At 41.1% G+C, this 12887-nt stretch overlaps 1 protein-coding gene across 1 annotated transcript in view; it reads left to right on the forward strand.

Moving 5' to 3' along the window:
• Positions 1-12887, forward strand: part of SYCP2L (synaptonemal complex protein 2 like) — a 221342-nt gene that overhangs the window by 187592 nt on the left and 20863 nt on the right. Inside the window, exons 28-29 of the mRNA XM_077269880.1 lie at positions 1746-1862; positions 2914-3038. Coding sequence (XP_077125995.1) covers positions 1746-1862; positions 2914-3038 — 242 coding nt within the window. The remainder of the gene's footprint in view (positions 1-1745; positions 1863-2913; positions 3039-12887) is intronic.

The raw sequence follows: 12887 nt of genomic DNA on the forward strand, positions 1-12887 counted from the left end.
GACCATACAGCGGTTTAGCAAGACAGGTTCCAATCGGAACAGATCTTGTTATGGCTGACAGCAGAAGTTGAGTGCATGTGCTCGGCATCATATCCAGAGGTTGTCCTGTCATAATAGACATATGAGTGCTACCAGCATTGCTGCAGATGTCAAAGGGGTGGTGGGGGGGTCAGCTTGTCAGTGCTCAAACCATACGCCACATACTGCATCAAAGTGGTCTGCATGGGTGTCGTCCCAGAAGGAAGCATCTTCTAAAGATGATGAACATGAAAACCCACAAGCATTTTGCTGAAGGCAAGCAGATTAAGGACTTGAATTACTGAAACCATGTCCTGTTGTCTGATGACACCAAAGATAAACCTATTTGGTTCAGATGGTGTCAAGCGTGTGTGGCAGCAACCAGGTGAGGACTACAAAGACAAGTGTGTCTTGCCTACAGTCAAGCATGGTGGTGGGAGGGTCATGGTTTAGGGCTGCATGAGCACGCCCAGCTGTGGGGAGCTACAACTTATTTACAGTACCATGTAAACCTATGGAAAACAAAATCCGCAGTCCACATGCTGCGGAAGAAAACGTAGCATGTCAATTCTTTGTGCGGATTCCTCAGCGGTTTACACCTGCTCCATAATAGGAATCCTCAGATGTAAAACCGCAGGTTGAATCCTCACAAAATCCGCCAAAAAAACTCGGTAAATCCACGGTAATTCCGCAGGTAATCCGCAGTGGGGTTTACCTGAGGATTTACCAAAATCAGTCCGGAAAAATCCGCAACGTTTGCACGTGGCCTCAATGCCAACATGTACTGGGACATACTGAAGCAGAGCATGATCTCCTACCTTTGGAAACTGGGCCGCAGGGCAGTATTCCAACAGAAAGACACCAAAATCCTCCAAGACGACAACTGCATTGCTAAAGAAATTGAGGGTAAAGGTGCTTGACTTGCCAAGCATGTCTCCAGACCTAAGTGTATGGAGGAGCACAAAGTCTCTGACCTCCACCAGCTCCGTGATGTCATCATGGAGGAGTGGAAGAGGATTCCAGTGGCAACCTGTGAAACTCGTATCCGAGAGTTAAAGCAGTGATTAAAAATAATGGTGGCCACACAAAATATTGACACTATGAGCACAAATTGGCCATTTTCACTTAGGAGTGTACTCACTTTTGTTCCCAGCGGTTTAGACATTAACGGCTGTTGAGTTATTTAGAGAGCACACCAAATTCACACTGTTATACTAGCTCTACACTGACTACTGTATATTGCATCAAAGTGTCATATCTTCAGTGTTGTCCCATGGAAAGATGGAATAAAATATTTAGAAAAATGTGAGGGGTATATTCACTTTTGTGAGATACTGTAGATGTCCATTTTTTTTCACTTTGATTTAAAAAAAAAAATCCACCCTTTATCTCACAATACATGAAAAACTCACACAACTTGGATCACAAAAATGACTAGCAGAACTCGTACGTGAAAAATGGACGTCTAAATGAGCCCCAACTTAGAGCTATGGAAGGAAATGATGGACTCGATAGGAAATCGGCTGCCAGAGTTTGACTAACCACTCTGCTCCATATGACATAGAAATGTTACACTGTGCATGTAGTGCCCACTATGTTGGTCATACAACACTGCGTTCATAGTAATACGTTGTATACAGTGTGTATCCTCTATTGTCATTACTACATTGTTTAAGCTCTTATATTTCACAATGTAACATGATTGTTTCTCTTTTGTATCATGCTAGAGCTTATACGAGAGCGGCATCATTCAGGCAAAGTTGAGGATTCAAAGAAAAGAAAGCGCACAAGCGATGAAAAGCCGCCTGCAATTATTTTAAAGCCACGTAAACTATTCAGTTCTGGTGAGAAAAACTCCCTGCTGAAAGGAGGATCTATGAGTTTGCGTACATCCTATGCTTGGCTGTAAAGACTGACTGATAAGTTTGTTCTAGTCTCCCAGCAGCTATCCCTGTTCTTACGGAATTTACCAAATGACAATGGAAAATCTAAACATGGTCTTGATATGCTGTGGACACCTGGAAGTGTTTGCTGCCTAGCCAATAAAAATACTCCTGGAAGGGCAAATTATTGTATTACATTTGATCCCAAAGTAACAGAACTGTGAGCTATGGAAGCAAATTTTAATTATTCCAATTTGTATGTATGTTTCACAGATCCTTGACTGATCTGAAGATCAGAATAGGACATGTTCTAAGTTACACAGATTTTGCACTCAGATCTGTGATTTTTATGGGTCAGAGTGCTATCTGGGGAAAACAAAATCACAGTACATGGACATTTTAGATGGATGTGCAAGTTGAACCCTGTTGGGAGTAGATTGTCCTCTTAAGTGAGGCACCTAGTGACATCAGCGATTCCTGGTTTCCTGTCTTTTTGTAGCACATGTTGAAAATTTAGTAGCAGCATGTATAACATTATGCAGAAACATTGAGCAGTGTGGCTGTGAATCCAACTTAAGATGTAGTTGCTTTCTAGTTTGTGTCTTTACCTAATCCAATTTCGTGTACGTGCTTCTTACTTCTCATACAGTAATTTGATAGCTCAGTGAGCTGGCAGTAAATCTTTTTTTTTCAGCAAAACATATTTTTGCTAGTGAATTATGATTTCAGACTGGGGCTGGCTCATAAGTGGGGATTAAAGTAAAGTAGATTTCTCTTTTTGATCTATATTTTGAAGCTGCCTATATTTCCTTGTACTATTTTTGCACAATGTTTGTTGAAACAAGAATGACAACTTTAGTATTGTGGCCTTTTTAAATAAAAATAATTACCCAGTCCTGTGCTGGAAGATGTTGACTCCAATGCTATTATGCTAATACATAAATAATAACTTTTTTTAGTCCCTGTGAATGATGCATTCACAAAAGTAACCTCTGTTTTAATATCTATACAGGCAATCCTTCAGCTGACCTAGACGATGAAGTTTTTCACTTAGACACTTGTGAATCGGACATGACCGACTGCAGCTTCATCGCCTCTTTTGAAAGATTTACTGCCAGCCTTAAAAAGACACTGATGGTAACAAATATTTTTCTTTCCATTTTGAAATATATGTTCTGTGATTTATAAGAATTTGCCATCTTTAGCAGCCTTGCAAAATACAGCTGAAACACTACAGTTACTATAATCTTCATGCATTATCCAATCACATGAAGAATAGAAGAAAAACCTGAACCAAATAAATGTCAGATTTGGCTCCTGATTGATTTACAATACATGATGGTACTCAATTTATGATATTTCCACAAATTTTTTTTTTTTTACTATATACTCATTGGCGCGTGCAAAACTTTCGCACATTAGTTGTCGGGGGCGCAGGTAATTGAGATGATGAACACAGAGAAGTATGTGTGTCACTGATATAATATAATATATATATATATATATTATATACACACAGTGGGGCAAAAAAGTATTTAGTCAGTCGGCAATAGTGCAAGTTCCACCACTTAAAAAGATGAGAGGCGTCTGTAATTTACATCATAGGTAGACCTCAACTATGGGAGACAAACTGAGAAAAAAAAATCCAGAAAATCACATTGTCTGTTTTTTTATCATTTTATTTGCATATTATGGTGGAAAATAAGTATTTGGTCAAACAAACAATCAAGATTTCTGGCTCTCACAGACCTGTAACTTCTTCTTTAAGAGTCTCCTCTTTCCTCCACTCATTACCTGTAGTAATGGCACCTGTTTAAACTTGTTATCAGTATAAAAAGACACCTGTGCACACCCTCAAACAGTCTGACTCCAAACTCCACTATGGTGAAGACCAAAGAGCTGTCAAAGGACACCAGAAACAAAATTGTAGCCCTGCACCAGGCTGGGAAGACTGAATCTGCAATAGCCAACCAGCTTGGAGTGAAGAAATCAACAGTGGGAGCAATAATTAGAAAATGGAAGACATTCAAGACCACTGATAATCTCCCTCGATCTGGGGCTCCACGCAAAATCCCACCCCGTGGGGTCAGAATGATCACAAGAACCGTGAGCAAAAATCCCAGAACCACGCGGGGGGACCTAGTGAATGAACTGCAGAGAGCTGGGACCAATGTAACAAGGCCTACCATAAGTAACACACTACGCCACCATGGACTCAGATCCTGCAGTGCCAACCGTGTCCCACTGCTTAAGCCAGTACATGTCCGGGCCCGTCTGAAGTTTGCTAGAGAGCATTTGGATGATCCAGAGGAGTTTTGGGAGAATGTCCTATGGTCTGATGAAACCAAACTGGAACTGTTTGGTAGAAACACAACTTGTCGTGTTTGGAGGAAAAAGAATACTGAGTTGCATCCATCAAACACCATACCTACTGTAAAGCATGGTGGTGGAAACATCATGCTTTGGGGCTGTTTCTCTGCAAAGGGACCAGGACGACTGATCCGGGTACATGAAAGAATGAATGGGGCCATGTATCGTGAGATTTTGAGTGCAAACCTCCTTCCATCAGCAAGGGCATTGAAGATGAAACGTGGCTGGGTCTTTCAACATGACAATGATCCAAAGCACACCGCCAGGGCAACGAAGGAGTGGCTTCGTAAGAAGCATTTCAAGGTCCTGGAGTGGCCTAGCCAGTCTCCAGATCTCAACCCTATAGAAAACCTTTGGAGGGAGTTGAAAGTCCATGTTGCCAAGCGAAAAGCCAAAAACATCACTGCTCTAGAGGATATCTGCATGGAGGAATGGGCCAACATACCAACAACAGTGTGTGGCAACCTTGTGAAGACTTACAGAAAACGTTTGACCTCTGTCATTGCCAACAAAGGATATATTACAAAGTATTGAGATGAAATTTTGTTTCTGACCAAATACTTATTTTCCACCATAATATGCAAATAAAATGATAAAAAAAACAGACAATGTGATTTTCTGGATTTTTTTTTTTTCTCAGTTTGTCTCCCATAGTTGAGGTCTACCTATGATGGAAATTACAGACGCCTCTCATCTTTTTAAGTGGTGGAACTTGCACTATTGCTGACTGACTAAATACTTTTTTGCCCCACTGTATATGTGTGTGTATATGTGTGTGTATATGTGTGTGTGTATATATATATATATATATATATCTATATCTAAAAGAAACAAAGAATCAGGCGGCACTGTCTTATTGTGTTCTGGCTCCTCAGTGGAAATCAAGAACATGTGTCCTACTATGCCGTACTTTAGAAGACTTCAGGTGCTCCTTCAGGGAATACAATCACTTAATCCAAATTATCTTGCAAGAACGAATAATGAGGGCACTCACCCGTCTTCATTAAAATTATTCCTTTATTTGCAAAACTGCATCCAGAGAACCAATGTGGCCGGGGGAGAGAGAGGGGGCCTCAGCCCGTGTGAGCAGAGGAGTACGACGACGGCCGTTTCGCACGGTCCTGCGCTTCTACGGGTCAATTTGTGTATGGGGCCAGCAGCGGATATAGTGTGCTATTCTGACACACCCCACTACTAAAACCCTCCCACAAACCGGGCCGATACAATGAACACGTATTAAAAACACACATTTAAAAACAATAGCAATTGTTGGTAAACAGGCTTAACGGAATACAAGTGTAAACAAGGGGTGACTTTCCATTCTGAAAGAGAATAAACAGATAAGCTTACCAAATACAACATGCCTACAAAGCCGACACATACTTCAATACATCCGACCGAGCACTACAGTGCCCTCTATAGGAAGATGGACATATCAACCCTGTCATTGAAGCCAAGCGGACCCATTGCATTGCTGCGCAGTATCCACCTGGCTTCACATCTCAGCAACAGGTTATCCAGATCGCCTCCTTGGATCGGTAGAACCACCCTTTCAATGCCAGCAAAGGTAAGGCAATCTGTTCTGCCACCATGTATTTCTCTCATATGGGTGATAAACCGTGGAACTCCTTTACCCGACGCTACAGATCTGCAATGCTCACGAAAACGAACATACATCGGGCGAATGGTTTTACCGATGTAAAAAAATCTACAAGTACAAAATATGACATACACAACATGATCCGTTTTGCATGTAATAAAGTCTTTGACTACGTGTGATACCGCTCCTATTCTGAGGCAGCGATCAATTAAGTGCTGTTGACAATACGCACAGTGGCCACACTTGAAATTCCCCCTAGGGGAAGCCCCCTTAAGCCAGTTGACATTAGGTTGAGTAATGCGGTTTCTCACCAATTTATCCCGTAACCTAATACTTCTCCTATTCGCTATAATGGGCCCTCTAGCAGCCACCTCGACCAAATCTTTGTCCCTCTCCAGCAGATGCCAGTTCTTTTTTATGGCCAGCCTGATCTGCTGGTCCATACTGCTGAACTTAAAACAGAAATTGAACCTCCTATTATTAATCTGTCTCCGAGGGGACGATGATTTGACACTAGATTGTATGATTCTTTCATTATGCACCCTATCCAGGGCTGATGTCAAAAGTCTCTCCGGGTAACCTCTCTCCCTAAATCGACCCATCATCTCACCAGTCTGACGGGTAAATCCTTCCTCTGTATTATTGACCCTACTGACTCTTAAAAATTGACTGTATGGTAACGCCCGTTTGGTGTGTGCGGGGTGATAACTATTGTAGTGCATCAAAGTATTAGCCGACACCGGCTTACGGTACAGGGAAGTACAAACACTCCCTTCTTTGATCTCTACGAGGACGTCTAAGAACTCCAGACGTTCTCCCCCAAACACGGACGTGAAAGTCATATTGAGGTCGTTAGTTCGATTAAGGTGCGTCACAAAGTCCTGAAAGGCTGTCTGTGGACCGTCCCAAATTAAGACTATATCGTCCACAAAACGACGAAAATATTTAATATGTTGCAGGTAATTATTGCTCTCAGAGTACACATATCTTTCTTCAAATAGACCAAGGAACAAATTCGCAAAAGTGCATGCCACCGGGGTCCCCATCGCAGTCCCCTCCTGTTGCAAATACCATTTATCCAAAAAGGTAAAACAATTGTGAGTGAGCACAAAATTTAAACCTTCACAAATGAAATTGATAAAGTTTTCACTTTTATCGGTGGTATTCAAAATAGTCCTAATAATATCCACACCTATGTCCTGAGGGATCCTGGTATACAAGCTCTCCACGTCTATCGACGCAAGGGAGAAACCTTCCTGCCAGTTAAAATCCCGTATACTTTTCAGAAAGGAATTAGTATCTTTTAAATAGGACGGAATGTTTCTCAACATCGGGCGCAGCAACCAATCAATATACTGGGACAGGGGCTCAGTGAGCGATCCTATCCCAGATACGATCGGGCGTCCCGGGGGATAATGGATGGACTTGTGGATTTTCGGAATATGATACCAGTGGGGTCTGGTGGGGAACCCCGGTAGCAATCTCTCCGCCTTCTTCTGCGAAATCGTTCCCAGCTCCACATATCTCCTCAGATATGATGTTAGTTCACCCTTAAATTTCTGTAAAGGATTCCTAGGTAATAATTTATACACCGTGTTGTCAGATAATTGTCTTTTAGCCTCAGTAATGTAATAATCTTTGGGGAGTAACACTATTTTGCCTCCCTTGTCGGCCGCCCTGACCACGGTGTCCTCCCAGGACATAATCTCCTGCAACACCTTTTCCTCTCCTGCCGTGATGTTATTGGCAGCTTTATGGTATAATAATGCTTCCACATCTTTTATGACTTGTGCTTCAAATAAATGGACCATATTACCCGGAGACACCATAGGCATAAATTTGGAGGAAATTCCTCCACTAAAGGGTGCTGAAATTCCAACTTCCTCACTGTCGTGTCTAGTCACCTCATCTGTCAATCCCACTAACAATTCAGCATCTTCCCTCATATCGACCAGAGCCCCTGTACCTGCCATAAAACCTAAAGGGCCAATTTTGCAGGGAATCTCTCCTTCAGATACAGTATTAGTGACATTTTTATTTGCAAAATTTTTAAAAAGATGGATCTTTCTTGTTGATTTAAACAAATCGATCTTAAACTCGGTCAGATCAAAGGTTTCTGGCATACTGTAATTCAGGCCTTTAGATAACAAAGATAAATGGGTCGGTGTCAATACATGTTCAGTCAAATTCAACACCATCTCCTGTGCTGGAACCTTTAATATTTCCGTGTCCATGCAACATGTCTCCGTTTCCGCTGTCTTCGCTGGTCTGCTCCGCCGTTTCTCGCCTCTGCCTCTATAATATATATATCAGTGACACACATACCTCTGTGTTCATCATCTCATTAAATACATTTACATTTCACCAGCTTAATTTTCCTCAAATTACCTGCGCCCCCGACAACTAATGTGCGAAAATTTTGCACGCGCCAACGAGTCTATAGTTAATTTTTTTTTTTTTTTGTTAATTTGTATTGATACAGAAACTGCATAGTTTTTTTCATTTTGTGATGGCATAAAATGGGTGTTCTAAACTTACTCTGAGTGCTCATTTATTAGACAGTGAGTGTTTGATCAGATAACCATTTTTATGCAGATTTTCCATCCCCAAGCTGTATAAACTGCAATACTTATTGGATGAAACAGATCAGGTGATGTGTATTTGTGTAATGAGGTTGCGTGTGACCTAAGGATACAACAGCCCTTATCACGGTGTGCAGAATTAGCGGGCAGCTTGCTTTCTTCAGCCCAAAAGGGCGTTAACTGACTGTGAAAAGTAAAAAAATAAGTTTTTGGGAGATGCAGAACTCTGGAAGCTGCTAAAAAAAATTGAGGCTTGATCACAGAGCCATCAAAAGTTGTTTTTTTTTGTTTTGTTTTTTATTGCAAGTAGTCAACAGGGTTGCAAAAAAACAAGCTGAAAAATCAAAACCCCACACATTAAAACCTTCACGTCTTGGCCATTTTTTTTTCCTCCCCTTCTTCCAAGAGCCATAACTTTTTGTATTAATCCATCAATATGGCCATTTACAATGACAGACTGGTGCAGAGGGATAATGGGGAAGAGACAGGAGGTCGGGGGTAGATAAGTTCCCTGAGGGTCTAGTTTCCAAAATGGTGTAACTTGTAGGGGGTTTCCACTTTTTAGGCACATTAGGGGGCTCTTCAAACAAGACATGGCGTCCGCTAATTATTCCAGCAAATTTTACATTCAAAAAGTCAAATGGCTCTCCTTCCCTTCCGAGCTTTGCCGTGCACATAAACAGTGGTTTTCCCTCACATATGGGGCATCGGCATGCTAAGGAGAAATTGCACAACACATTTTGGGGTCCATTTTTTCCTGTTATCCTGGTGAAAAAAAAAAAGGGTCTCAAGTAAAATTTTGGTGAAAAAGTTAAATGTTCATTTATCTTTTCTGTATTCCATCAGTTCCTGCGAAACACCTAAAGGGTTAATAAACTTGAATGTGGTTTTGAGCACCTTGAGTGGTGCAGTTTCTAGAATGGCATCACTTTTGGGTATTTTCTGTGATACTGACTCCTAAACTAGCTTCAAATGTGATGTGGTCCCTAAAAAAAAAAAAAAAAAAAAAACATTTTGTAAATTTTGCTGTAAAAACGAGAAATAACTGGTAACTCCCTGGTTTAAGGTCGTAAAAATTAGAAGTTTGAAAATTGCTAAATTTTCACCAATTTTTTTTTTTTTTTCACAAATAAATGTAAGTCACATCAAACAAATTTTACCACCATCATGAAGTAAAATATGTTACGAAAAAACATTCTCCAAATCGGTGGCATCCGTTAGTGTTCCAGAGTTTCTACCACATAAAGTAACACTGGTCAGAATGATAAAATTTGACCTAGTCATGATGATAAAAACAGGCATGGGGATAAAGTGGTTAACCCCTTTCCGACATCGGGTGTAATAGTACGCTGCTGTCGGACTCCCTCCCTTTAATGCGGGCTCCAGCGGTGAGCCCACATCTTTCCCCATGACATATCAGCTGTTTTGAACAGCTGACATGTGCCTGGAACAGCCTCGGGTGGAATCACGATCCACCCTCGGCTATTAACCCGTTAATGCCACTGTCAAATGATGTCATTTAACAAGCGCTTGGCATGTGGGTTGGCATGGCAACCAGAGGTCTCCTGGAGACCTCTATGATTGTCACTGCCAGCTTGCTGTGAGCGCCACCCAGTGGACGGCGCTCATAGCAAATGAGTAATTCAGGTACATATAGGCGAACTGATAGTCGCCTATAGTGTAGCTGAGCCGATTGGGTTGTTGCAGCTTCCTAGGCTCTTATGGAGGTTATTAAAGCATGCCAAAAGTGAAAAAAAAAAAAAATTTTAAAAATAAAGTAAAAAATAAAAATTCAAATCACCCCCCTTTCGCCCCATTCAAAATAAAACAGTAAAATTAAAATCAAACATGCACATATTTAGTATCGTTGCATTCAGAATCGCCCAATCAATAAAAAAAGATTAATCCGATCGCTAAATGGCATAGCGAGAAGAAAAGAGAAGTCAAAACGCCAAAATTGTTTTTTTGGTCGCCGCAACATTGCTTTAAAATGCAATAACGGGTCCCTTTATGTGGACCCATCTGCTAGTCGGGGTGAACGGGATCTTCTCGGAACCTTTTAAAATACGTAATGGAACCAGACAGGGCTGTCCTCTCTCCCCTTCCCTTTTTATAGTGGTTATGGAAACCCTGATGGAAAGAATAAGGCAAGACACTGATATTAAAGGCCTTAAGGTGGGCGAGACAGAGGTTAAGGTGGCTGCTTTCGCTGATGATCTCCTAATTCTAACCACTAACCCAAGTTCATCTTTCCCCAGACTTGTGTCACTATTTGAAGAATTTGGTGAGATTTCTAGCTTGAAAAAAATATGAATAAGTCAGAAGCTTTAAATATCTCAGCAAGCTCCATTGATGTCTCAATATTAAAAAAAGACACCCCCTTTAATTGGCCTGTAGATAAATTAAAATACCTTGGAATCTACTTAACGACTGACCCTTCCTCCCTTTATAAGTATAACTACATTCCCCTCTTAGCCAACCTACAAATAGACTTAAAAAAGTATGACCTTCCATATCTATCTTGGATAGGTAGGATAAATGTTATAAAATCCTACATCTTTCCTAAAATTTTCTACATCATGACTATGGTCCCTATAACCCTTCCTAACTCTTTTTTCCTTTCAATTAACCAATTGATCTCTCAACTTGTGTGGAAACACAAAAAAGCCAGAATTCCTCTAAAAATCCTCTCTTTACCCAAAGGTGAGGGTGGTCTCGGCTTGCCTGATTTTCGCACCTATCACAAAGCAATCCACCTTGCTAGATGGATAAACTTAGTTAAACCTAACCTGGAAAACCTAAACACGCAACTCGAGCAGGCCCTTTTGGGTAAAGGGGCTGATCGGTATATCTGGACGTCTACCATACCCCCGCAACAAAAATTTGACGACATACTTTTTAACACCTTATCTATTAGACGTACCCCTATCCCAAATCGCCCTCCATTGTACCATTTTCTCGATAATATTCCGCTCAAAGTTACTCCCTGGCTAACAGATCCTAACTATGTAGATGCCTTCGGACTTTGGGATTCCCTGCCTAATGTTACAATTTCTCAATTTCTGTCCAAACAGATACATTGCACTGACAATTGGCCGTCTAACGCGACTAAACAACCCTCCAACCTTCTTCAGAAAAACCATATTCGATATGTCATGTCAAAACTCAAATCAATAGAGAAACAACCCCCGGACTGGTTATGGCTAGAATTTCTGATCAGGCTGAAATCGCCAATTACTAGGTTAGTTTCTAAGTTATACGCTAATCTCTTAAAACCCCCAAACCAATTTAAACCACTTTATCTCTCTTCCTGGGAGACGGAATTAAAAATTACACTATCCCCCCGAGAAACTAAACAAATACTTGCCAACTCCCACGGGTTTTCTAGATGTATTTTATTACAAGAGAACGCGTTTAAAATTCTTTCTAGGTGGTACAGAACCCCAGAGCGACTTTTCCACTTTGGACTAACGGACTCCCCATTATGCTGGAGATGCTACCAATCTACGGGGACTCTTCTGCATATCTTTTGGTCCTGCCCGGAACTAGCACAATTCTGGACTGACATCAATAAATCTCTTCACATCATGGGCCTAATGTCGCGAGACCTGACTCCCCAAGATGTATTGCTTTCCCTCCCTTCCACAACTTTTAATCCAGGGAAACATGAGCTGCTTCCCATACTAGTAGCAGCTGCCAAACATTTGATTTCTACACATTGGAGGCAACCAGCTTCCCCAACACTGAAAGAATGGACCTTAATGGTCCAAGATTTATTTCGTCTGGAAGAACTTTCTAGTTGGGAATCTCGTTCTCACGAGAAGTTTCATAACTTGGCTTCCCTGGATTGAATTTTCATCCCATCCGGACAGACATGGCCGCCCCTCCCCATGACTCCCCCCATGAACCCATATTCACCTGTATAGACATTCATTGTTAAATGACTTCTTCCCCCCCCTCCCTCTCTACTTCCCGGGGTTCTGGGATGCTACGCCATGACCGTGCCCACCACCTTGACTGTTTTGCCTTCTTGACTGACTTACCTTCTATATGAGCCTCATGTCCTTCTTCACTTCTAGAAATAAATAAAATGCTTACGAAAACTTCCTACCGTCACACCCTGTGGCCTTAACATATTCTATATGTTTAATAATCCAATTTTAGGCTATCTTTTCCAGGCCCGAACCAGTTTCATCTATGTTGTTTATGCTCACTTGTCTACTTCAAGCTATATCTGCACTGGACTCCTGTTGTTTTCAGTGTTTCATGTTTCTTTTATGTCTATATACAATGGAGATGTATCTTGTGAGCACGAATGTTTTGATATTTTGTTTACGTTATTTGAAAACTTAAATAAAGAATTTAAAAAAAAAAAAAATGCAATAACGGGTGAGCAAAAGATTTTATCTGCAACAAAATGATATCATTAAAATA

The sequence above is a fragment of the Ranitomeya variabilis genome, chromosome 6 (genome assembly GCF_051348905.1).
Source record: "Ranitomeya variabilis isolate aRanVar5 chromosome 6, aRanVar5.hap1, whole genome shotgun sequence".
Classification (NCBI taxonomy): Eukaryota; Metazoa; Chordata; class Amphibia; order Anura; family Dendrobatidae; genus Ranitomeya; species Ranitomeya variabilis.